We start from the raw sequence: 27,200 nt of genomic DNA, 5'->3' as shown, positions 1-27,200 counted from the left end.
CAACTCATTAGCATCCCCACCTACCATACAGGTTTCCCCTTCATTACTGTTCTAATCTCTACAGCTTAATGATTCATGTGGTCTTTTTTCACCCACCTGCTTTTTGAACTCCTGTTCCATGAGTAATTGCTCAAAACAGGGCAGAAATTAAAATTGCAAGCAAATTCAAGATTTGGAGCTTCAGACAGTCCAAGGGGCTTGAAGGAAAACTTTTAGCTCTAATGAAGGTTTCTGACTCACTCAGTGCCTGTATTTTCATGGATTTAATAGAGAGAAACTGGTTTATAATCTAGATTTGTAAATCAGATGCCCTTCCCTATCTGTTAGGTTTATCTTTATCACAAATATTCTAGAAGAAATACTGCTTCATTCTGCATGGCGTAGCAGATACAGCATGCTAGGAAGATCAGTATTCCCTGCTACTCAGACAACTTTCATCAGGGAAGACATTACTTTCCTTTTTTTTTTTTACTTTTTTTTCATTTCCCAATGAAGACTTGCGACACTGATAATCCCAGGAGATGAGGCTGCTCAGCCTTATTGAGTCTTTGCCAGCTGTTTCTCGTGCAACTGCTGTCAAGGCTGGGCTCTGCACTGTCTCAAGTCACAGTAAAAGATGGCTCAAGTTTTGCTGCTGTCTTCTAGCTCACTGAATATCAAATAGCTTGACCTCATATGACACAGCAGAAATATGTGAATTGTTTCTATGATTTGCTTTTAGATATCTCATTTTTTCCTGCTGAAAAAACTTGATGAGCCTTTCTCTGCAGATATGTTCACATGGGCTTGAATCCCTCTGGCTAGGAGCTTAAGTTATTTACCTGCTTTCAGGGCTTGTATACACAAACATTTATTCTCTTGATTCACTATCTTACTCCCTCAGGTTACCCATAGTTTACTGGGTCTTATTTATCTTACTGGGTCTTCTCTAACCTTAATGATTCTATGATGTTATGAATTCAGAACCTATTGGACACCTCACACAGTCCATTTAGTAAAGCAAATTCCAGACCACCTCAATGCAGTGGCCATGGAGAGAAGTTTTCCATATGTTAAAAGTGCTTGAAAAAAACTGCAGTGGCTCCAGCGTGAGGTACAGCAGTGTCTTTCCAGTACTTGCAAGGTGTTTAGAAGGAGGAGGGGAGAATTTTTACACAGTTTAATACTGATAGGACAATGAAGAATGGCTTTCAAGTAAAAGAGGGAAATCTAGGAGAGATGTTAGGATGAAATTCTTTACTCAGAGGCGCAGGCTGCTCAGAGAAGCTGTGGGTGCCCCATCCCTGGAGGTGCTCAAGGCCAGGCTGGATGGGTCCTGGGCAGCCTGAGCTGGTGGGGAGCAACCAGCCCATGGCAGGGGTTTGGAACTGGTTGGGTTCAGGGACTCTTTCAACCTAAGCCATTCTATAACTTTATGATTCTACAATGAGTTTTGATTTTCATGCTCTCTGCTCATTGCAGATGTAAATTTTCAGATTTTTTTAGGCACAAAGTGAGGCTAATTGTGGATGTTATTTGGGTAAAAGATGCTTCGGTGACTTAATGTATATATTTCATATATGCAGCTGTTGCAACCTAATGGCTGCTGTTGAAATGGTCACTCATTTCTGGCCATGCATGTTGGCATTGTCACTCATTGGCCCCTTGCTGCACTTATTTGGTTTGCTGAGCTAAAAGAAAAATACCCAGAAAAAAAGTGCATGTTTTTCTATCAAATTAGTGAGTTGAATTACCTTGGTAGAAGACTTGACAAGCATCAAAGCTGGTGCAAGGAGCTGAACTTGAAGAGGTGTCTGGCATGGGGACAAGGAAGTGTACAGAAAGGTGAAGTCAAACCAAGGTCAACTCTGAGACTGTGGCTGAGCAGGACTTGCTTCTCGTTTTCTGTGTTGCCAGCTTTCTGCCCCTGAATGTGCCAAAAAATTGATATGCGCATGAAGTATGCAGTTTGTTGTAATCACAAGTTATTGGTTGATTTGTAGCGATTTTCAGATGACTTCCTTCCTCTAAAAAATGCCTAAAGACACCTTCACCCCTCCCCTGCAAACCAGCCTACAGTCACGAATCTTGCTGAGCATTATTGATTTATCATATATGATATTTCTGTAGCAAGCATCACTATTAGTATTTGAGTAGAGATCTTCAACAATAAACCACAAAAATAAAATAAAGCTAATTCTTATCTCACCTATTCTGGGATAAAGCAGAAGTTATATCAGTAAAGACAAGCATTTCACGTGCACAACTATCAGAGCTAGAAGAAAACTTCAGTGGCAGGGAGTGTCTGCATAATAACAAAACAGCAGGTCATCCTTTGAACTTTGTGGGATTATAGAAGGGCCCACTGCTGAAACACAATTTCTAGCTAATGAGCATGTGGCTTGGTGGCTCTCCCTGCCCCCATCTCTGTTACACATATTCAAGGGGATCTTGCTCAGTCCTTGCACTGGATTAGAAATCAGCTGTCATTAAGGAGTGCTTTGCAGTGTAAAGGGTTCCATAGCGTGATGGTGCACTCGAGAGGCAGCCGTGGGGATTAAGCTGGATGGTAACGAGCTTTGTATTTACCAGTCCAGTAAAACTTCAGCCTGCTAAACATTTCCATGGAAACAAGGGAAGTTTTGGTTCACTGTAAGTGGCATATTTTACTTTCTAACTGTACTAAAAATAGGATACTAAACAGAGACTAAACTAACTCATAAACAGTTTATTTTAGTAATAGACTTTGAATAAGTCATGGCATTCAGAGATTGCTTTTCCATACCTCCTGCCTGTGATTATGGGTGAAGCTTTTGTCAGGCAGCTTCCTCTTGAACCTGCAACAGCATGAACAAAGCGAATCAGGACAAGAGCTGTGGAATAGCTGAGGCTCTTTAATCTCTATATTTGGTAGAAAACAATTCAATGTCTTTTGTTGTGAGCTTTCCTTTTTTTCACAAGATGTGAAAGTTGAGAGACTGGAATGTGCTTTTGTCCTGGAGATTTCTTATATATCTTCTGCTTTACTGAAATGTCATGTGCTAATTTTGATACAATGGAATAGGCACTTGCTCAGTCAAAGAGATAAAAACCATATTGATATACTCATAACATACTGAAAATGTGTTTCATTTTCCACTGCCATCTTTCAAGTCAGTTTACAGAAAACTAGATATAGAAAAATCACGAGTGGAAATATCTTAAACATGTTGCAAAGCAGAGAAACGAGCTGGCTCCTAGTGAGGAAGAAGAGGAACTAGTGAGGTTCCTCTTGGTGTGCCTGGCTGTCTTGGGCTGTGTGTACACAGAGGTGAACTGGCCAGATGACTCGGGAGGTGCTTTCTAGTGGAAATAATTCTTACACCTGCGCTGCAATGCTGAGAATTGGTAAATGTAGGAAAAAACAAAACAAAACAAAACACCTTTAGTTGTGCATGAACACTGATCAGTCTGGAAATCAATTTGGCTGACTCATACTCAAAAATTAACATTATTCTCTGAATTTCAGTAACTCCAAATTCTTAAGTTACATTGTGTAGAGCCAGGAGTTGGGCTCAATGATCTGTACGGGTCCCTTCTGACTTGTAATGCTCTATGATTCAGTATTCTAAGTGCAGTCACAGACAGCAGTAAAATTGGCCTTGAAGTTTATCTGAGCATAGGAAATGAGTACAGACTCACATCCATGACATAAGGGGAAAGTTTCTCCTTGCTGTGGAGCTTACAGTGCTGTCCCTATTGATGCCCAAGTCCTCACAGCGCGCTTGTGCACTGCAAAGTGGTAAAGTCTTCAATTCACACAGGGGAAATAGAGACAATAACATACTGCATGGTTTGTCCAATGTCCCAGAGGCTTTTTGCAGCCAAGAGAATTAGGTTCTGTTACCCGAAAGCCTGATCTTATACTTAACTTTTCACACTTTTCCCATTGCTTGTCAGTTCATCCATCATGGGTGGATCATTCTGTCATGATGGATGAACTCCATCTCTATAGTCCACTTTGGGAAGCAACATAGTGTCAGCTCCTAAACCCAAGGGCATGTTCATAATAAACCATCACTAAGAATTTCTGTTTCTATAGAAAATATGTTTATCCTGAGTTATTAAAACATGTTGTAACAGGTGGTGGGGTGTCCAGCTTCATTTCAGACCTCCCTGGACAAGAATGCCTGCAGCTGACTGCAAGCAGCTGTGTGTGTGCTTGGGGAACTTTGTCAGGCATTGCAGCTGTGCAAGAGCTTTAATCAAGAAGCAGGAGAGAAATACAGAGGCAATTCAGCCAAAATATTCTCCTAGGTAACTAGGATAAGAAGAAAGCCATGTGAATATATTGATAAGGTGGAGATACTATTTCAAGGAAGAAAACCTGAATAAATGGAACTCACAGGCTCAACAGCGAGCATGGAATAGGGTACTTCAAAATAGAAAAAGGACACTGAGTTTCATGGAAAACCAAAGGTGGGATGCTTGTCACTATAAGTGCAAGGAAAAGGTTTGCAAACATAAACAAAATGCAGTAAAAAAGCTCAGAAATCAGAAATGTGGAGTGCGTAATGACACTGTGAGTATTCCCAGACAGAGCTGTTCATGCTTGATGCACACAGCTTACAGACTCAGACCTACATTCTTTGAATAACACCTCCTGCTTCCTCCTCCCCCAACCCCAAACTATAAATTCTCATTTATAACGCATGTTGCTATAGCAACTTGCTTCTTTGATAGAGCTTCTTCATGCCCTTACAAACTGAAGACCTCAGCCTTCCCTGAGAAGTGTGTGGGTTTGGGCTGGGGGCAGAATTAAAATTTAATTCTGTGTACTGCATTTGTTGGATGCTGTTGCTGCTGAGGTAACACAGAGAGATTGTATGCTTCCTTTGTTCAGTAGTAGCAGGAACAAAGCAAACTATGGAAATACCAAGTGGAGTAACGAAGCACTACAAAATCAAAATAGTGCTCAAATAATTTGGAAGTGGAACAACTGGGGAAGGTTTAGATGGCATTTTATCCTATGTCAACAACAGGTGACAGTGAAATGCAATTTGGTCAGAAGGTACATTTGTTCTTAACAATGGATTTTGGAGGCTCTGCAGTTTTCATATAATATACAGATGTGCCAGGCAGAGTTTGACTATGAAACTATTATATAAAAATGTGAAGTACAATGCACTCCAAATATATGGTGCTGCCACAGAAGATGCTGGAAACAGGGTTTTTTTTCCTCTTAGTTTCCTCTTAAAGGTAGCAAGAGTAGCATTAGACTGAACAGCTTGCATGTGCAGTGGGCAAGGTGGTAGTCCATTCAGGGACTAGATGGTGCTTCTGTTTAAGTTGGACATGTAATTAAGCAAATCTGGTGGGAGAAAGAAGAGCCAAGACCACTGTGGGAGTGCACAAGTAACTGTAGGGTACTGGTTTATGATCTGCTTCCAGCACGACTATCTGTAGCCTTCAGAGGGCTTTGTAGTGTCAGATGCTACCAGGAGAAGCTACATGAGAAACTGAGTGGCCCCAACGTGTATTTCTTTACCTTGTCCTCTCAAGGCTCTGGGAATTGCATCCACCAGCTCTGTGGAGACTTCCAGGAGCAGGAGATGCTGCTGGGATGCTTTACCTAGTGTCTGCAGTCTGATGTCCCATCAGCTTCTGACATCTTTTTCATTGTTTCCACCAGTATTAGCTGTTCTTTCTCCTCATCATCTTCTTTATCCTTTGGCATCACAGAGATGTGGTGGGATGGCTTCTATGACTGCAATGTTGGAAGAATACAGGATCTTTAGGAAGGACAGACAGGGGAAACAAAGACAGGATGTCACCTTCTATGTAATTACAAATGACTTCAAGATGTCTTGGGATGGATGAGGAGATAATGGGTCAGAATGAAAGGGAAGGCAGAAACAGGTGACATGGTAGAAGGGATCTGCTACAGGCTATTCAACCAAGATGACCAAGTGAGTAAGGACCATTGTGGACAAGGAGCAGCCTCATGTTCACAAGCCCTGGTCATAATGGAAGACTTCAGCCACCCCTATATTTGTTGGAGAGACAACACAGCAGGACTCAGGAGGCTTTCATGTTGTTATGATAGTGATGAGGCACTGGAACCATCCAAAGGCCCAGAGAAATTGTGGGTGCTCCATCCTCTAAGAATGTTCAAGGCCAGATTGAAAGGGCCTTTGAGCAACTGGATCTACTGAGAGATGTCCCTGCCCATGACTGTGGCCTTGAAACTATAGGGTCTTAATGGGCCCTTCCAACCCAAACATTCTGTAATTCTACAGTTTTACGGTTCTACATTTCTGATGGTACCTTTTCCACTTAGCCTTTTTGGAAGGTCTCGGAGTTTTTTTTCTCTGTGGAAAGGCTGTCTGCTAGTTTTAAGAGGCATTAGCAACAGAAACAAACTTTGGTTATTCCTCATTATTGATCACCTCTGTAGTTTATCCCCGAATAAAGAGAAGAGAGAAAATTGTAAATTGGTGCCTTGGATTTTCTCTACTACTGGAATTAATTTCTAATGGCAATTATTTTTCCACTTAAAAATAATTATCTTTATCTTCTACTTAGAAAATATAAATTAGGCAGTTCTCTTTGACTAGATATTCTCAAGAGCATGCAGGAAGCTAAACTCACTGGTGTTGAGAAGATTTCCTACTTATTAGTTTAAAAATTGCCTCTCTAATCTGTCTAGGAAAGTCTGGGGAAAAGTAAGAATTTATGCTTATGGAAAACCACGTATTTCATTTTCTAAAAAAATGCATCATTTAATCCTAACTGATCTTAAGCACAAATTTCACAAGTAGAGATCTCAGTGCTTTTATTTCATCTTTCCATTTAAAATGACTTTTTTGTTGTTGTTGTTGTTGTCGGTCTCTACTTGCTATCATCAAACAGAAGCACAGCTCTTCCAATTCCCCACTCCCAGTATCAAACATGCTCAATTGTACAGGTCCCTAAATAGGTACAAAAGAAGCTGTTGCAAAAAACTGAAAGCCATCTACAGATACTTCAAAGACTTGTTTTCAAATGTGTTTAAATGTTTTGAGAGCTTCTTTAATGCTGAGTAACCTCTGATAAAATTTATTAACCTCTGATTTATATTCCTTATTTGATTTTCATTCCTCTTCTAAGTTATCAGTTTCTAGTTTCTAATTTGGTTCTTCAATTTGAGATACGGGACCAAAGTCTCAGCTGATGTAAACTAGCTTGTGTTAGTTCCCAGAATCTGAGAATCTGGATTCTAACATCTACAGATCTTTGCAAAAGTAATATTATTGTTTTCATTCTAGAACTGTATTATCAGTTGCAGCAAGAGATAGTAACATCTGGCATTAAGTTCAGCTTGCTGTGACAGGCAATTGCTAACTCTGAATACAGCGGTGAACAAGCACAATATTGTTCATTTCAGTTGAGCAACATTTGCTTTTAGCATGGCAAACTGTCAGCAGAGTCCAAAAAAAATTAGATGTAACATTAATGAGGTGATGGTCTGTATGATTTCCCATCTGTGGTCTTTTCAGGCAGTATTAGGAAGCTCTTATCTTCTCCATTTGTGCTTGCAAATCCAGTAAAGCAAAGCAGCCCATCCTTCCTCTTAAAAAAATGGACTAAAGCCAAGAAACAATGAACAAATATGAATCTGACAAATACCAAAACTATTCTCACTGGAGGTCTGCCTGCATTCAGCATTAACCATTAATCCTGATGGTCTCTGCTGTTGAAAATGGAACAGCATTCTTTTAAAAGGCATGACTACACTCAGAAGAGTAGTCTTGGAGAAAAAAATTATCTTGAGCCCTTAGAATCATAGGCTGGTGTTGAAATGACCTCAAAGATCATCTAGTCAGGCTGCCCAATGTCCCATCCAGACTGGCACTGAACACCTCTCAGGATGGGGCATCCACAGCTTCTATGGGCATCCTGTGCCAGGGCCTCACCACCCTTCTTGTTTCAGGGTGTTAAGTCATATCTGCCAATTGTATTGACGATATCTTTTTGTCTTATTGGTCCTAATGAACTGGAGATACTATGAGACAGAGAGCTAAGTTCTAGTCTGTTCCACAAACTGTGCCATTAGCAGAATATTTCATTGCGTCAGGTGCAAAGCCAAGCAAAATGCCTGAGAATAGACCATGATGGCATCTCTAGCCACTCCAAGAGCTTTTACACCCGATTCTGACTGCATAGATTCAGCACTGACTTTAAAATCAGTGGTACAGACTTGTGAAAAGCAAAACAAAGGGAAGCAAAGGTGAAGGAGCTTAAGAAAAAAAGTGTTACCACACCAGGCCACTGAATGCTACCCATGAAATTTTGCAGAAGCTTTCTGGGTGATGCTGAGATGGAATGAAAAACAGAATAAAGCAAGCAAAGAGAGCCCAAAGAGTCAGATAAGATGATCATGTCTTAGTACAGAAATGAAATCTAATAAAGAGGGAAGACATACCTAATTTTATACTATTTCTAGTAGAGCATTCAAAGTTTCTTAAACAGAGACTTTGGAGAGAAGTGACATTGTAGCACAGCTGAAAGCTACAGAACAAGAGCAGATTCTCTGGTGAAAATCCATCACTGAAGCTGCAGTGTTTACTGGGAATTCAAGTTTCTATGACACGAGGTGAATCCTGTATCCAGCTGTGTTGGGCTTATCAGCAATGAGGACTAACCTTGAAGCAAGTGAGCCAGGCTGATTTTTGCCATGGACTGCTGGGAAAGAAGAGCAAGATGGTCTGCAACACAGTCAAAACTGGACATTTTCAACCTAAAACCTGTTTTCCCTTTTGCAATTGGGAGAAGGAAGATGAGGGTCCCCTTTGAGCTGGAGTTCTGGTCTTGCTCAACACTGGGTTTAAATTAACCTCATTACAAGTAGGAGCTTGATGGCTTTTTTAGTGCAGAAATTTGTCAGTTTAGTTAACATGGCTTCTTCTGTGCTACTGCAGCTAATTAGTATCCTTCATTAACTGGTCCAGAGCTTGCAGTTCTATTCATTTAAACGATTGTTAATGGGAATTACACCCATTGAGTCATTGGGTTAAATGCCAGTTTGATGAGTGCATGTTCGTTATTTCACTGTAACTGAAGCTCTGTTCATGTTGAGAGAGGTAAAGGTTTTTCTCCCTTCTCATTAAATAACTTGCTGAAACTGTGATCCTGAGTATATTAAATTAAAAGGAAACCCATCAAGGCTAGAGGAGTCCATTAAAAAGTGGAAGTAATAGAGAAATAGAAGAAAATCTTACAAATTAAGTTAGGTTAGCACAAATATTTAGTTATTAAAGACAATCTTTAGTTTTATGTCAAATTTTGAAGAGCAGTTTTCTTCTAAAAGGTGCCATTTTGTTAGTAGATGGGCTTCAGAGGTCTCTTCCAATTCTAAGGATTCTGTAATTCTACTGAGGCAATGCAAAACAGCAACTGTGATAGCTGCTGGTTTGCAGTGACGCCTGGCACATCAAGCCAGGGAGCTCCAATATTGAAAGCCTGAGCTGCTGTTCCATGCCAGCTTCTCTGCCTGTCTTTATAGCACAAGATCTCAGTCCTCCCCTCTTGAAGATAAGCCTTACCCTGGTGTTATCCTCAAGTGTAGAAGAGCAGTGCAGCTGTTCAGTTCCTTTGGCTGTGGAGTTTGTATAAGAAATCCTGACATGTGGCACTGGGTACACAGCAGCTATCCAATAGCTTTTACCCAACTATAGGACTGTGATCTCAATAGTTCTTCTCCATTTGTACACTTCTTAGGAGTTATACAAGTAGGAAATTCTATGTGCATAAAGCCAAAAATACGAAAGAATACAGAGCAGATGAAGTGAGAGATTTTGTCTTAAAATAAAACTTTCTCTTCTGATTCTGATTCAGACTTCCTTGCCTGCTTTTACCAGCCTGCAGCATCTCTTGCCAAGCCAAACCTTTGTATGTGTTGCTGCCCTCACTGACCTCCTGCTGCTCTTGATGCCAGTGACCATTCCTTCTCCTCAAGTGATTCCAACTTCTTTTGAATCACAGTTAGTGATCCTGTAATGTCACATTTTGAATTACATTTGTCACCTTCTGACCCTGCTTAGCTTTCAGTGAGGATGACACCAAGACCTGCCCTTTTTCTTTTTTAACTCCTCTTTTCCTTGTTTCTTGGCACTGTTATCAGTAAGCACAAATTAATCTTACCACATCCATCTTGATGGGTTGCATACTTACCTGTCTCCTCCAGGCAGTTTTATTCAGTCCAAACAATGCTCTTGGGTTTCTTTTCTGGCAGATCTGGCTCATGTAGATATCAGTTCAAATCAGCACAAAGACATGAGATTATTGAGTATTTTCTTGCCAATCCTTCTACACTCTTTCTGGTAAGGAAGTGGTCTTTTTGTAACTGCGACATAACTAGAAATCTTATTCTGGCTCTCACTGCCTTGCATCACATCGCAAGGTTCTTTTTGCTGGTGATAGCACATATAACATTCTCCTGCTTAAACTGATTCAAATTCACGGGCAGAGGCATTTTCATACCCCGCTGCACTGACACTATCACCTTCTTCCTTCCTTCTTCTGTTACATCCCCTACCTCTGTTTATACAACATCATGTTGTTTTCATTTTGAACAACCTCCTTGTCTCCTCCCCACACGGCTTGTCGTCTCTTGTTCATTTCTAAATGCCAGCTTCCATCTTTGATGAGCTGTTGATGCCAGCTCCCTTTCTCTTGTTGTTACGTTTCCAAATGATCACCTTTCCCATGCTTACCCTCATATTTGGAAGGAACAAAAACAAAACAACTTTCAAGTCATTTTAGAAGTCTTTCGTGCGATGCCTTACAGGAGCCTTGACAAGTTGATTCAGTGCCAGTGCAGATCCTTTTCATGCTGATGGATATTCCTTGTATTCCCTGGCTGTCTGGAAGGCTCTGATGTTTTCTGTTTCAAAGAAAGATCTTCTTTTTAGTCACCTACCTGAACAGGTACGTGGTCCATGATCTGAGGGATTCTGAAATAAACTTTGCTGCATTCTAATCACAGATGAGGAACAGTATCAAGCCTGTGCCACTTTTTCTTGCCTCTTTCTTTCCTCCTGTCCCCAGCCCACACTATTGTCTGTTCATTTGAACTTTATTATAATGGAAATTTAAGCAAAAGAGTACACTTTTCTTCTAACTGGGCATCATGTCATGGTAGAAGATATTACATCATTTTCTTGGCTACTATTCATCATGTTTTCTGCTGGAACCAAGTCAGGAAGGAGTAAAAAATAGTTTTTGTACAGCAGAGAAGTCTGAAGCTTGGCTGGTTACTGTCAGTGTTCTCTGAGGGACTGGTTCCTAAAGAGGTGTTTTGCACAGATTCCTTCATCCATTGGCCCTCCAACTGTAGCAGAACAGGTAGACAGATGAAATGTACCATAAAAGGTTTATTGCAGGAATGGCATCCCTTTATATTCCTCATGGAATAATATAATCAATATAATAGCTTTAGATTTTGTCTTAGGTACAGTCAAATAGGGCTACAGAGGGTCTTCAGGGGAAGATGTGAGGAGCAGAGGAGGTTCCTCGGTTTGTTCAACCCAGAGAAGAGGAGGCTTCATGGTGGGTCAGAGCAGAGTTAGGAAAAGGTTCTTTACCAGAGGGTGGTGGGCATGGAACCATGGCAGGCTGCCCAGGGCAGTGGGCATGGCACCAAGATGCTGGAGCTGAAAGAGCATCTCGACACTGTTCTCAGACATTTTGGTGGTCCTGTGTGGAGCCTGGAGTTGGACTCGATGATCCTTATGGGTGCCTTTCAACTCAGGATATTCTACAATCCCAAGATTCCATAATATATATATATTTTTAAGGTTTCAGTGGTTGGTACAAGAGGTTGGAGTTGAGTCCAAACATGGTCAACTACTGCATGTCCATGGGAATCTTGCAGTAGAACCCCATACTGCGGCAAAAGTCTGAAGCTTTTCAGTGCACTCAGAGCACTTGTCCAGCTCCACACTGCTGGGTGTTGTATCTGACTGTCTCACTAAAGTGCTGCCACTGACTCATCCTAGAAAGTCTGAGGCTGAATGTCACAAGCAGAAGGGAATTTCAGAATTAGCTGCCTTTATAGAGGGTGCGAAAGAAGGATGGGGACCTTCATTAAATTATTTTTATAGAGGAATCAGAGAGAAAATTCTCTGAAATTGATTCAGAAATACAGTACCTGAATTCTGACTGAAGTCAGTGGGCAAGAGTCTACATTTTGAATTTAGAGGAAAATGCCATTAAGATGGAACTACGTCTTTTTTTTTCAAGTTAAGTCATCTCTTTGTTATCTACAAACTGACAAAGCCATTTGGATTTTATTGACAAATGTGACTTGATCTGCCTGATGACATTTCTCAAGATTAATGTGTCTGTTTCTTGACAATGAGTATACTTCCCAATGCATCACAATTAACCACTGCTACTTGGTATGAAAGGGAGGGACTCTTTTTATCTGCAGCTGCCTGCCTTCTATCTGCATTTCAAGTAGCAAATAAACAGACAGGTCCCCTATCCACTCCTCTCATCTACCTTTTTGAAATGAAAAATTCACACTTATGTTCCCAGTAAAACGCAGCATATTTTGGAGAGCAAATTGGACTGGAAATATAAATAATGGAAAAACACTAACCAAAGCCCACAATGGATAAGATACAGAACACAGAAGCATCTCTCAAGTATTATAAATACTTGACTTTATAGCTTTTATTTATTTGTGGTGGTAGAAATGTCAAATTAATATTTATGAATTCTCTTTAGCATATCTGCTAGGTTTTTTGTTTGTTTTCAGTATAAATTCTTAGGCTAAAGCTGTGTTATCAGGATTGTCAAAATATGTTTTTTTAATCTCAAAGGGAGTTGCACATTTTGACCGAGTTCTGCAGTGGTGTACCATTGTGCTTAATGTAAAGTTGTGAGAGATCCACTCGTCTTTAACACATGCATAAACATAAACTTGTGTGCATTTGCCTGAAGACAGAGATTTTGTCATAATAACTTTACAAACTTCAAAGGAAAAGACCGCTAAGTTTTTGAAATTGTTTTAACTGCACTCAATAGCTGAACATAGAGCATTAATGCAGATTCAGATTTACCTAGCCTTCATTTAAATAAGTTTGACAAGATTTGTCAATTTTTTGGAAGTCACAAGGCATAAGATGAATTTGGATTTTAACAGTGCTTGCTTCCTCTAATGGGAATGTCAGCAAATGTGGTGACTAGAAATAAAGTATCCCTGGCATAAGTGGCTGTTTTTTTCACAGTCTGTTAGACCCAGATTCTTTCACCCATGTTATGGAGACCTCCAGCTGCTACAAGGTGATGGTAACTACATATCCCCACTATTAAACTTGAATTGGCATGAAACAGTGATCTAACATGAAATATTCTTGCTTTTTGCCATCCAAATTTGGTTATTTCCTGTAAAAACAAAAACAGGATTTAAGAAATATTTTGAACTTTACTTTGTTGATTTGTTTTCTTGCTTTGTTCTTTGTTTCCTCACATGTATTCCTTTCCAATCCTGGAAGTTTGATTTGTTCTGATATTTATAAGAACCCATGCTGACAGCTAATTTTCCCTTCTCCAGGTCGTATTTTGGCTGAACCTTGGTATTCTGAATGTGTCTAATTTATCTGAATAATATATTGTATGACACAATAAAAACAAGATATATGTCACAACTAGTATTTATTTTTTAATTGTCAAGGACATGACATCAGTGTAGATGGTATAATGAAGATTCTTGGTTCATGCACATTTGTAATAACAATGTTGAGAAGACCTGAGAATTCCTAAACAGTGAAATGACAAACAACACAAAGGACATTATAAAATCTTTTAAACAAATCAGCTGTTGAAGCCCATTTTAACATTGTTCAAGACTGGCCATTTTATTGAAAAAAATAGATATCACAGCATGATATCTTGGAGCATGATAGAGATGATAGGAGATGTATGATGAAAGGTACAGCAACTCTGATATGAAAAGTGATTTAATAGACTGAGATTTTTAATTTAGGAAAGGGACAAAGAGGAGGGAAATGGATAAAAAATGTAAAGCCAAAAGAAAATTGGATTTCTTTTTTTCATCTTGGCTAAAATAAGGCTATTTACATAATTAAGAACTGAAAATTGGGAAAATATAGAAATGATTTTTTTTACAATGGAAAGTGTCCACAAGAGGAAATCAAAGCCAAAAAAATCAACAAAAAAAGAGACTTCATACTTTATGTGCACACAGAAAGTATCCAGACTTACTGTATTGTGGGGCAAAGGGATCTGATATATCATGCCTTATGGCTTGAGACTGCCACCAGCAAGGACAAGGGTGGGTATCATCTTCCCAACAAGAAGTTCTTACACTGTTTGCAACAAATCTATGACCAGTTGCAGATGCTGACCACAGTATAAATTAATAAAACAGACTTGGAGTGTGTATACATTATTTAGAATATTTGGAAGGGTGTCAGGGTAGCACTATTCTGAGGACAAACAGAAAGGCACAATGTTCTTAAAATTTCACTGACTTGCTGCTATATTTAACCAAATATGAAACTCAAAAAAAATGCTCCAAAACAATTAAGGAACTCATAGGATTTATGTTTTCTGTATTTGGGAAGTGGGATATGAAGATAAGAATGTATCCAATGATTCCTGAATTTTCGTTTTGCTCTTTTATGCACCTCATAAGAAAATTGCTTCGCCTCTGGGCCTTTCTCCACACATACAACATGCCCAGACTTCTGAAGCTGAAAATCAAGTATTTGTAACTTGGGCATGCAAGATGGAAATCTAAATCTAAATTCACTTGTTTTTTCAAAGCACAATTCAAACAATTTTTATAGATTTTCCCACAAAGCTCAGATTATGGATGATCTGGATATCAGGCGCTTAAATTTTTACAAAGTGTTTAAACTTAGAACAATCGAATTGTGACCTACTATTTGTCATTATCATGTGTGGTATGTCAGGCCCAAGATTTTACGTGTAAAATCTCCTTCATGCTTATGAGTACATGTGAAACTACAAATTTAATTTTCATAATAGTGCTATTTCTCTTCGGCAGGAGGAGTCAATCCAAATCATCACGCAGACATTTCTGTGGACAAACATCTGAATTTCTCCATAGATCTACAATTTCCAGGGATATCGTCACTAAGTGTTTTATTGGATAGCTTTCCTTCTTTATTCAGGTTTTATATAAATCTAATATTGATGAATAAGATATCTACTTCATAAAGTTTCTTGAATGTTTTTAAAAGGATTGAGGATGCCATTTTCCAAACAAGTTGTCAGTATCCTGAATTATTTTTGGAAAATTTCAGCTTGTACTGTAGCATTGGCAGACAATTGTTGGTAATAGAAGGATATTCTTAATCATACAAATACACATACATTAGACTGAAGCATTTGTTGTACTTGTTGACATTATTGCCTGAGCACTGTTGGAAGATTTCTAGGGACAATTATGACAAGACAATTGAGTTCCATTGTCCTTATCTTACATTCTGTTGACAGGTTTCCAATGCCATTAAAGACATCACAGAATTGATTTTCTACCTTCATAAGCTTCTGTCCTACAGTGTAAGCTCTTACAATGAGCCTTAGCATTTGCCATGTTTTCTGACCTTGAATCAATACTCTCTTTCCCTGAAACAATTACAAATCTTATCTTTTCAAGATTTTGCTTTATCCTTGTTTCAAATCCATAAACCTATAAGAGGAATCTTTTCTCCACAGCATCATCTATGGTTCCTTATCTGTATTCAATGCAGGCATGTTTTCAAGTGCATTCATGTAAATTCAGATATCACATTAAACTATCCAGCCATTTTCAACTAATCAGCAAAAACTCAAATCTTTCAAGCCTTAAACAAGTTGCCTGGTGAGGTTGTGGATTCTCCCTCATTGGAGATTTTTAAAACCCACCTGGACATTGTGCTGGGCATCCTGCTTTGGACATCCTACTAAGGCAGGGATTGGACCAGATGGACCCAGAAGTCTCTTCTGAATATAATCACTCTGTATTTCTTTGATTCTTTTATTCTATGAATTGCACTGCAGTAGTTTGCTTCTTTTTATACATTCTGGCTTCTGACTCTTGCAAATACAGGTCTTTCCAAAGGGGACAGATACTGCTTTGGGTCTGTTCTGGTTTAGCTCTTCTGCACAAGGTTTGCAAATTCCTTCTATTTGCAATTGGCAGACTCCTCTTGACAGATTTTCTAATCTTGTCCACTTTGTGTTATTTTTCTTTTAAAATCTGTACTTGAGTTTTGTTGTGGTCTTGAGTCTTGGAAACATTCTCTATTTTTCATTCTGTAGTTTGGATAAGGAATTCCTTGCATTCTTGGTTTTCCTTTTTTTTGTTTGTTTGTTTTTCCCTTGGATTTGGTAGTCTTTTTCCCAATAGAATCTGATCTCAAGAATTAGGAATTTCAGAAGCCCTCCAAAACTACATGAGTCTCAAAAAAACCATATCTGTTACAAAACATTCAATTGTTCCCTTTTCCCTTTGCATTCTCTTATGAAATGCATCCCTCTCTATACTTGCATCTTTATCCAGAAGCTCAGTATTCATGTTTGTGCAGCACATTGTGATCAACAATTTTCCTAGCCTCAGTCACAGGCTAATGTACAAGTCTGGTACATCTGATGTTGAAGTAATCCAAAGAAAGTCAGCCTGCCAAACTCTTGCTTTCACTTTTCTGTTTCCTCCTTTGGAAACAGTTGTTCTTGAGTTTTTACTGCTCCTTTGCCTTAGTCACCAATTTTCTTAGATGTAATCTTCAATTTCTGTAGCTAAAGTTGTCAGATTGCGCATTCCGGAGAGTTATAAATGTAAAAATCTGAGTTAGGTTCATAATTACTCAATCTTAAGCAAAGTAAGAAAGTTAATTGATGCTAAAGAAAAATACTTCTGAAGAAGGAAAAAAGGATTTTTATACATATATTAATCAGTCTGTATTAGGGTGTTTCAGGGATGTGATTTCTAGCACTGAGAAATGAAAATGTTCAATTATCCCTACAGGGATATATATATATCTATATAAACATATAACAACAAAGAATTTTTTTTTTCCATATCTGCAATCTAAGCTTTTTATCCATATTTTTTTGAGAAGTCTTCACAGTATCAGTATTGAAGCATTAATGTTTTCATTAAGCAAAAAATTCCAATAGTAGAAATACTGGAAATTTCCAGGAAGGAAACTTGCTTTCCAGTAGAAAATACTGATTAGAGAGGGCCCAGATGACCTAAGTGCTTGTAAGCATGGGATCTAGCCGTGATTCTTTCCATCTCAAGCAACAGCTCCATATGCCAGCACCGTTTCTCTTCCTTCCCCTTCATAGCTGAGTATCCACCAGGTTCATATGCCATGAGGTTCCCATTGTCCTGCTAAGGGAGCAACAACAAACTTCAGGGAATTGAGAATACTATCAGCAGAACAGCAAAAACTACATTTTGATCCTTTACATCTTGATTTTCTTTCCTATTGGCAGTATTATTCTGGGACTCAAAATTTTTGGTGCCATTTGCATTGAGAAAACGTATTACATATGATGATGGATTTCCATTTACCAGAGAATTAAGGCTATGATTGGCTCTTTTAGGCTATATTTACGGTCTGTCTTTGATGAAATATTTTGGAAACATCTGTAAAACCCTGTCCCAAATGTTTGTTATTTGGCTTGTTAAGGATGAAGACATTCGCCAAACCAATCTGAAAAAAATACGTGAAACAGCTTAGGAAACAGCAAATCATAATTTGGAGAAGTATTTGCTTTTTTCAAAGCAAAACAGATTTGCCTGTATTGGTTCTCAACATGATTGATGTGATTTTTGGGAGAATGAGAGATTTATGGAGGTATTTCTTAACAAAACAATATAATGTGAGGTTGAATCATTTTGTCAAATACTTCCATTACATGGAGAGTGCTACTTGACTTATGGGCAGTCCCTGACAGAGCATTTAGAAAAAGCTGCTGAAGAAAAATCTCTTTTTAGATTTGTACTGATGGCATCTTTCAGGCTATATGTTCTAACAAATGAACAGTGCATGTGAAAGATCATGAACTGTTAATAATATTTTGTACAGAAACTTTGCTGTTATTCAGCTGAGCATATTTCCAGTGCTGTCAGCTTATATTTAACAAACATTTTTGACAGCTTGTAGCTTAGATCATATCATTTTAGGAGTTTGTTTATAACGAACATGATCATTATAAAGACACCATGAATTCTGGTGATTTTGAGTTGCCAAAAAAATGACTAATGAAGGAAATGTATTGTTGCATCTTGCACTTTTTTTTTTTAAACTAACACATTTTTCCAAGTCCTGGACAGATCATTAAGGGGTCATATTCTATGTCTGTTTGATGCAGATCAATGCACACAGGATATAAATGCAGTTATGCAGCATGAAGACCAAAGGGAGGGAAGGGATCTCTCACCCATTCCATTGTCTCCATGTGATTTTTTGTCACTACTTGCTTTAATCGTTAGCTCTTTTCCACAGGTTCTTGAGTTCACATGGCTACTGCTGTAAAAGTGAAAATACAAGTTCAGTTTGGAATAGCAGAAGCCAGTGTTGATTAACTCAGTCATGACTTTGTCCAATTTCCTTCAGTCCACCATGGATGCTTAATTTTTCACCCCAGCTCCTTTATAGATGAGCACTTTCACACTGAAGACATGTGGCAATAAGAAGACTGTTTATTCTTATTTTTAATCTAAGCAGAACAGCTCTGCAACCCTTTCACAAGTGGCAGGGTTAGCTGTATCTCTCGTGCATACCAATGCAGTTCTGTGTGTGTTAGCCTAAGGGCACGATAGAAAGATTCTCCATGGCTCTCCTGGCCACCACTGTCTTATCAATATAGATCTCCACCATTATTTATTTCTCAGAATATAACACGATTCTGATTAAAAAAAAAAAAAAAAAAAAAAGCACGAAAAACAACAGAACAAGATTTACTCATCCATGTTTATAAGTTTGTGCCTCACAAATCTTTTTTCATGAATAGTGAATACAGTTTGAAGGAGCTCCTATAATCTGAAAATTTATTTCTAAAGCCATAATTTTGATGCAGTAGTAGGAAACTCCTTAAGGATTTAGCCTTGTAAAAATGAGTTCAGGTTGATAACATTACTCACAAATAGCTGTTATAACTGAGCCTTAAGATATTGTTGTGTTAATCTATCAATTGTGAAAGTGCCTGTTACTGATGGATTTATTTATTACGCCTTCCTCCTGCAGCATGGCTCCAAACAGTACTGTGGAAGTGATGGGCACAGGTTGTGCTATGATTTGCTTTGAGCAACCCTCTCCTCCTCCTTTTATGAGTGTTACATTTCTGGCCATTAAAGACCACAAGCTATTCCCTTCTGTTAGCAGGATAAATCCATCACATCATTAATCATTCAGGAACTCATTGTGGCTACGGGCAGGCTGCTCAGTGTCAGGCTGTTCTCCCCTGTCCTTGACTGCTTCGCCAGCACAATCCTGGCAAAGTAATCCCTACCAAGGAATTCTTTATGAGCAACAAAAGTCAGAGGAAAAGCCTGTTTATACATCCTGGATATACAATGGTTTATACATCTGGAATACAACCATCATGTCAAAGCAGGTTCCCTCATTCCTCGTTATAAGAGAGCAATCAAGCTCCACTTGAGCTTTCTGCTGAAATTTCTCAGGGCTTTTGCTTTGGCAGGGAGATACATCTGGTGTGGATGAAATAATGATAATAATAATAATGCTCACAGGCATATCCCCTGTGTCCTGCACAGGGGGTCACACCATCCAATGCACATCCCCAGGCAGCAGGACAGGACCTGTTCCTGCTCCTGGGCTGCAGCAATGCGCAGCAATGGGGTAACAGACATTGACGACCCTTTGTGATGCCTTGGGTGACATTCCTTGTCTGTTGTTGGCAGCCCCTTCAAGCTCCAGGTGTAGATCTTCCCTGGATGTTATTAAAGAAGTGTGAGGATTTGTGCTGCACTTTGTACACATGCGCTGCAGGCTTGGAAGCTTGCTGGCAATTCCTTTGCTTTTTGGTCACGTCAGTGCAGCCTCTTGAGCAGACACGCAGGTTTTGCTGATTGATCAGTCAAGCTTATTCCTATGACTTAATGACTGGGATTATGTCACTCAGCATTCGGCTCACCAGCATCAACTTGCAGCTGTGGCTTTTCTTCCTTTTTTTTTTTTTTCTTTTTGAGAAACAAACTGCTGAGAACAGTAGTCCAACACAATGCACTGCTTTCCATAATGTCCATTAGGTGTCCCCACATGCTGGTGGCTCGTGGGTACTTTAATTACATCTTCTCCATTAACGGCGGAGTGCTCTGCATGCATTCGTTGAACGAAGTCCCAGATTCCCAGATTTCCATATTGAACACAACACTGTAGCACATCCTCTTTGTGTAAGAAATTCTCATTAGTTGGAAGAACTTTTACATTTGCAGACAACTATTTGTCAGTTGCTGCTTCTGAACCTTAATTAACACTGCATTTGTAAGAAGATAATAAATAAAAAATGGTAATTCTGAGCCCATAACCACCTGGCATGTTCATTCCCACTACTGTGCAGCTATTCTTTTTGCTATGTAGAACAGCAAGAGAAATTGTGAGTAAATGAAATACACAGGCATAATGCCATATTTCAGCTTTGCAGCCAAAGCCGCGGTAGGATCCCTTGTTACAGCACTAAGTTTTCTCCCGCTGCCTAACTTCTTCTGTCCTGGGTTTGTAAATATGCCTATGGATTATTTGCCACCTGAATCATTATCCCTCAGTTTGACAGAGTCTCACAGGGGGAAGTCAGCTTCTCACAATACCAAGGACAGATTTTTTTCTGTGCACAGGTGGGCGGCAATTGCAGTGAATCTGTTTCCTTTCCTCCTTTCCTCATTTTTGTGATTGTGCAGCCCTTGCTGTTACAGTGTTGAATAGCACCAGCAGATCTCCTGGCAGCAGCATGCCTGCAGTCCTCTGGCCTATCTCACCTCTAAAGGCTGGCTTTTACACAGCAAAGCCATTTTTATTAACTAGAATGTACTTTGCAGTTAAAACCACAAGGCACTGCACCTTATAATAAAAAGCTGAATTAAATCCAAGTCAGGTCCTATTATAATCTTATAATCTTCCATATGTTTACCCACACAATATACTTTTCAGACATTCCCTTTTCGAGGCCCTGCAGCACAAAAAAGGGTGAAAGTGTCTACATGGTGTTATTTGCAGAGTTCTTTGTGCAAAGATCTGCTTCCACCTTGGCAAGACTTGCACACTGGGCCAAGAAGACTTTCTAAAGTGTCTTAGAACGCAAGGAGCTTAGAGCTTGCCAAACACAACCTACAGGAGTGGGAGCCCGTGGGGCAATAGCATCTTGTATTGCCAGCCAGTGTGGTGCATCAGCTGTTTTCTTTCCCAAGTTAACATGTGAGTGGTGAGACCAAAGTTGTGCAAGAGAAGGTGAAACCTAAGTATATAGGTTGCTCCAAATATAATGCCTCCTATTTACTGCCATGGAAACTACAACAAAACAAAGAGCACAGTAACACTGTTTGATCAAGCAAATTCTCATCTACAAAACACTAATTTAGACACAGTCACCACCATTAACCATTTTTCTTGGATGAGCTCGCTGAGACACTATTTTGTGGTGTGACACATGAGCATGGCTGGAACATCACTTGTCTTTCATGTCACTGTAGCCACTGCTGAAATGCACCACTCACCACTTCACTGTGCTAACATGCACTGTTTGGTCTCCATAAAATTTCAGCAAGTGTTGATGAAAGCCAGTGGGTGCCATTTTTTCCACATGGAGGAATTCAGTGACACACTTTTGCTTCACACGCACTTCCACATCAGATCCTATTTTGTCAGACTATCCCTCTGCTCCATCTGTCACAGGGCAACAAAATGTAATGAAATATTGGTGGGAACGTTCAGTCTCTACTGCCATCCCACCAACATCTGACACTGTGGGCCAAAATAATAAAATAGAAGGCATTACTTTTGGAGCAGTTCTCATTTAAAAAAAAAAAAAAAAAAAAAGCAGGTTCTGAGCTGAATTCTTGTCATAGATAGAAGCTCTTGACTCCTAGCCGACAGAAGAAGGCAATCTTGAATGGAAAAACTGCTGGAGAGACTTGATCAGTGGTAACAGAGACTGTTAGTGCTGATAGGATCTCATGCCTCACAGGAGCTTCTACTCCCTCTGCCAGCTTCAGATTAACACTTAGCATTAGTACACTAAGAGTTAGTCAAGGACAGATTTATTTACTTCAGCCTCTGGCCCTCTAAATGGTCTTTCAAGGCATGAAGTGCACTCAGCATCACAGAGGTGACCACTGAACATTGAACTTTGTGCATAGGACTAGAACTCATACATCAAAGGGAGTATCCGTATGTTTCTTCATTGACTTTTGAGTGCACATTTTATAACCCCCCTCCCAACACTTTCCCTATACTTCTGGGAAATGTTTGGCTCTGTAGGTGTAGAAGATGAACATCTGTTGCTGTCAACAATGGCATACAAAAATGTGTGGCATTACTTTTAAAATTTGTTGCTGAGATGTAATGAATGTGAAGCCATTATGCAGGGATAGCCTTGCAACTTCTTGTTATATTTGTCTGCCTTTGGAGAACTTCTTAATAATTTATTTTGAATGATCAGTATTTATTAGTTCTCTGTCTACATCCAAGGTATCATCTGAAACCTTTCCTCTTAATTTTAGAAAATGAAGTTCACTTCCTGACATGATTTAAATAATGAATTGAATTGCATTTTCTGACATGATTTATCATTCCAAGAACTGATAGAATATCCTTATCTTATTAGAACAATGCCTAGCCTTTTCTTATGGCAAGCATAGCAAGGAGAACATAATAAGAGAGCTTAGCCTATCATGTTTGATTTCGTTGAAGCATGACAGAAATACTAATAAATTGATCTACACAACCTGACTGTGCACATAATAAGTACTTATTACTCATAGACTGAATTACCATGGGCAATATAGTGAGTTAGTGGCAGAATCATTTTTAAGACTCTTTCCCTAATTTTTTGCATGTTTTGATTTTTAGGGGAAAAAAGTATGTTTTTATCAATAACTACATTGTGCTAGATACAATGTTTAGCCTTTCATGCTTTATGAATGTTTTTCATGTTCTATTCAACAATTCAAGAGTTACTCAAAAGGTTGATTAACAGCACAAGACTTTTAAGGCTAACCGTGTATTGCTGGAGAACTATGAAAGAGAAGACCTGCAGTACCAAAACTGGTCCTAAATCTTTATCTACAAACACAGAAAGCAAACCAATAAGTGTATAAAATTGGAGGCACAATGGATCTATTGAAGTACATCCATAGGAGGGCCACAAAAATGATCCCAGGGGTGGAACACTTTCTATATAAAGACAAGCTGAGAGAGCTGGGGCTGTTCATTCTGGAAATGAGAAGGGTCCGGGGAGACCAGAGAGTAGCCTATCGATATCAAAAGGGGAACTATAAGAAGGAAGGGGACAGACTACTTAGAAAGGTCTGTTGTGATAGAACAAAGAGAAATGGTTTCAAACTAAAAGAGGGGAGATTTAATTGGATATAAGGAAGAAGTTTTTTACACTAAGAGTGGAGAGGCCCTGGAACAGGCGCCCCAAAGAGGTGGTCGATGCTCTGTTCTTGGAGACATTCAAGGTCAGGCTACACGGGGATCTGAGCACCTGACCAGACCTGTAGGTGTCCCTCTTCATTGCAGGGGAGTTGACTAGGCAGAGCTAAACATCCCTTCCAACTCTATGGAATATAAATTCTGTGAAATATAATGCAAATACAAATACCAGCTTTAGCCCCAAACCAAGTTCTTACTAGAAGGGAAAAAGTGCCATGAAAATCCCTGGAGTCCACTCAGGTTTTCAGAACTGCCTTCTCACACGAGGGATACTCAGATTGTGATGTGGTTCCATATTAGTGTACCTGCACTTCGATGTTGACAAATGTCCTGTGTTAGCTCCAGTTGTCACGAACAGAAGTCAAGTCAACACAACTGGTGGAGCTGCCAAAGGGGCTGTGCTCCCATTGAGATCTTGTTCACCCTCTATCCACCATGAGAGGCAAGTGTTTTGTCCCAGTTTAAACCTTCATTTGCATTTCCAGAAGTGTGTACCATATCTGCCAACCCTGTGGGAACCTCAGACATTTAGGGTACTGACTCTGCCTACAGGAGCTTAGGCACTTAATTCACATGGAGGCACGAGAGAACTCTGCTTAAGTTACTTAATCTTGAATTGAACTCAGCCCTCTGATACTATAGATTCAGGAGGCACTTCCAGAACATGAATCAAGAGTGAGTCCATGTGTACAAAGCAGTGTTATCCCCGGGAGCCAGCACTGAGTCCCTGTCACTCTGTGAGACCTGAACTGCTCCACATTCTTGGGGTTGTCCACAACCGGCATTAGTAGATGAGTGCAAACTAATTTTGGCTGTTACAGCTGTCAACATCCGTGATATCCAGCCCAGACTTCGTAGCAAATATGACAAATGGACTTTATCTCCATAACATATCCTAATTCATAGAAAGGCTTGATAGGAATCCCTGAAGTTTGCAGTCTATATTTAACTCGCCAACTGCTTTAATGTTAGGAGGCTGACAATGTAAGCTTTTGCGTCCCCTCTGAAGCCAGTTTGCTTTTGCATTTCTAAGATGGTGCCTCTGAATTGCTGCTATGCTTTAGGTTCAGCTGGGTTGTTCCCCTGTTTGCAGCCCACCATTATTTGGAGCTGCACATACTCTTTTTCTTTGTTTTCTGTGATAAGATACTAGCAAACAGCAAACTAATTCACAGGCTATGGGTCACATCTGTTATTAGTATATACATAATGACTTTTATTTAGCATATTCCTTTATGCTTCCTTGAGTTTTCCCATCAGACATTTTCAAAACTGCCGCAGTAAGACTTCACAAATAATTTATCTTGGAAAATTATACATGGTTAATAATCATAGTATTGAGCTCATAATGTTAATATCTCCACGATAACTGTCAAAGTTGTACAAAACAATGGCTAATTAAGGAACAGCATTTTTTGCAAAGCATTTCCTCATGTTCTCCCACTGTCTACTGTAAGTTTTAAGGAGACAAGGGTACTCTTAAGGAAACAACACCAGGATAGTGAAGCACTGGAACAGGTTGCCCAGAAAGGTGGTGGACACCCCAACTCTGTAGACACTCAAGGTCAGCCTGGACAGAGTTCTGAGCACCTGATCCAGCTGTAGGTGTCCCTGTTCATTGTAGAGGAGTTGGACTAGATGACCTCTGGGGGCCCTTTCCAACTCAAACATTTCTATGATTCTGTAACACAGAACTTCTTCCCTGGAAGAGCCAGTGGAAAAAAAATGCAAAATTATTTCATGAATAAATACATAAGTTCATATTGAGTGGAAATATAAATTACAGAAGTTAAAAAAGAAGTTGTACTGAGTCCATAAGCCAAGCAACAACATGAGAACAAAGATAATGAGAGCAGTAGATTCTAGACCTCCAAGGACTTGTATGAGGGATACAAAATTTTCTCCTTCCAAGTGGAGACCAGCAAATGCCAATGAATTTACATGAACTCTCTTGGCTGTTACTAAACCCATGAGACTATAAAGTAAAACAAATTCAAGCATGACCAATGAAGTCTTCTGATGTTCACTGAAACCTGCAATACAAGGTTAGACCAATTAGTGCAGTGACTGAAAATGTTAAGTGTAGATAATGAAAGTCACAGTTGCTCCAGTGAAAGGCTTCATTTAAAGTACAATTTATCAAACCAGAGCAGCAATCATAAGATTTGCACTAGGCTTCATGGCAAATTTGTTCAAGGGTCGCAAGCTAGAGTTTATAAAAGTGCAACCCGTAATAATTTGAACTTGTACTGAAATTCATTCAAATGGACATTAATTAACTGAACTGTGTAATGCCCACTGTAAGCCTATAGGTAAGTCAAAGCAGTTGTATCTCAACTTTACGGAAGGTTAAGCTGGAGTGCAGAGAGACTGATTTGCCCGAGGTCACACAGCAAGTCAGCGGAAAAACTGCAAATAGAATCTGCAGCCTGAAGTTCTTACTTCCCTGTTTTTACCACTGACATTACACTTCCCACTAGTAAAATGAAGGGGAAGAAAGAGGCAGCTGAAGTGGTGTGACTTGGAATATAATTAACCTAGTTTTCTGCACGTGTTTGTGCTTTTCCTGCATTTTAGGCACATATCAAGGAGATAGGCTGGTCTTAAATTACTTGGAACTTTATTCCTTCACCATCCTATCTTTTGCATATTTTCTTTTAAGTGTTAACTTGTCATCTTCAGAGTTAAAAATAGCTGGGCAGTAAGAAAAAAACCCTCTTGAGTATCAGGCATCTACATTTACATAGTCAACATCCATCCACTACAGCTTGTGTGATGGTCTCTGCTTACTCACTGCATTACAGTGTCCCTTGGGACAGTGCTGCCTGTAAACCAAGACATTGTTCCTGATTGTCCTGGAATACGGGCAAGCAACCAGCTGCACTGGGAATGTGGGTGGGAGATGAAGGTTGAGACTGTGGCCCCATCATCACATATGTTTGACATCAGAAATGAGGACTGAGCTGCAGTTTACAGCTTCTCACGTTACCTGATGGGCACCGTGCACTAGAGAAGCTGGGGTCATGTGCTTTGGTACCAAAATAAAAGTTGGTTATTTAGTAAAGAGGGTGATGCTCCACTAAAAAGCAGGGCACTGAGCTGACCAGGTAAGCCTGATTCCGCTGAGAGGTGTGTGCAGTGAAAAAGAGTTGCTTTTGTAGATGAAGGAACTGGGAAGGAAATTGTGATTTAACACTGTTTTCTTAGTTTTATATTAAGGAATAAAGTGATGTTTGAAAAGGATTGTGCATGAAGATGCTTCTTTGTAGGTTGAAAAAAAACAACTCCAGGGAGCAATTATTGCTAATTCCTTACAGATTGCCATAGGGTTTTTATAAAAATTCTCTTACACTGCTACTGGGCTTTGGGAATGTGTGTCTGACTTGGATTTCTTACTCTTGGGTCTCCTGAAGCCTTATTAAGACAACTGACTGTCACTGCAATTTTCAGCTGTGACACATCAGAATTTACTCAAGTGCTCAGATCTCCATGCTGCCCAGCGACAAACACTGTGGTGAAGGGGAAAAGGTGGGGAAGGGCTCA

General features: G+C 39.5%; 1 protein-coding gene across 11 annotated transcripts in view; it reads left to right on the top strand.

Moving 5' to 3' along the window:
- DLG2 (discs large MAGUK scaffold protein 2) overlaps positions 1-27,200 on the top strand; it is a 994,028-nt gene that overhangs the window by 83,070 nt on the left and 883,758 nt on the right. The window contains exon 1 of one of the 11 annotated variants that reach the window (XM_048939910.1): positions 2,589-2,631. The exons of the other annotated variants lie outside the window; for them this stretch is intronic. Coding sequence (XP_048795867.1) covers positions 2,604-2,631 — 28 coding nt within the window. The 5' untranslated portion in view covers positions 2,589-2,603. Of the gene's footprint in view, positions 1-2,588; positions 2,632-27,200 lie in introns of those variants that run through there. 11 annotated transcript variants of the gene reach the window in all.

Source organism: Lagopus muta, chromosome 1 (assembly GCF_023343835.1).
Source record: "Lagopus muta isolate bLagMut1 chromosome 1, bLagMut1 primary, whole genome shotgun sequence".
NCBI classification, from domain to species: domain Eukaryota; kingdom Metazoa; phylum Chordata; class Aves; order Galliformes; family Phasianidae; genus Lagopus; species Lagopus muta.
Note: the sequence above shows the minus strand (reverse complement) of the source record. Positions and strands in the feature narration are given on the sequence as shown.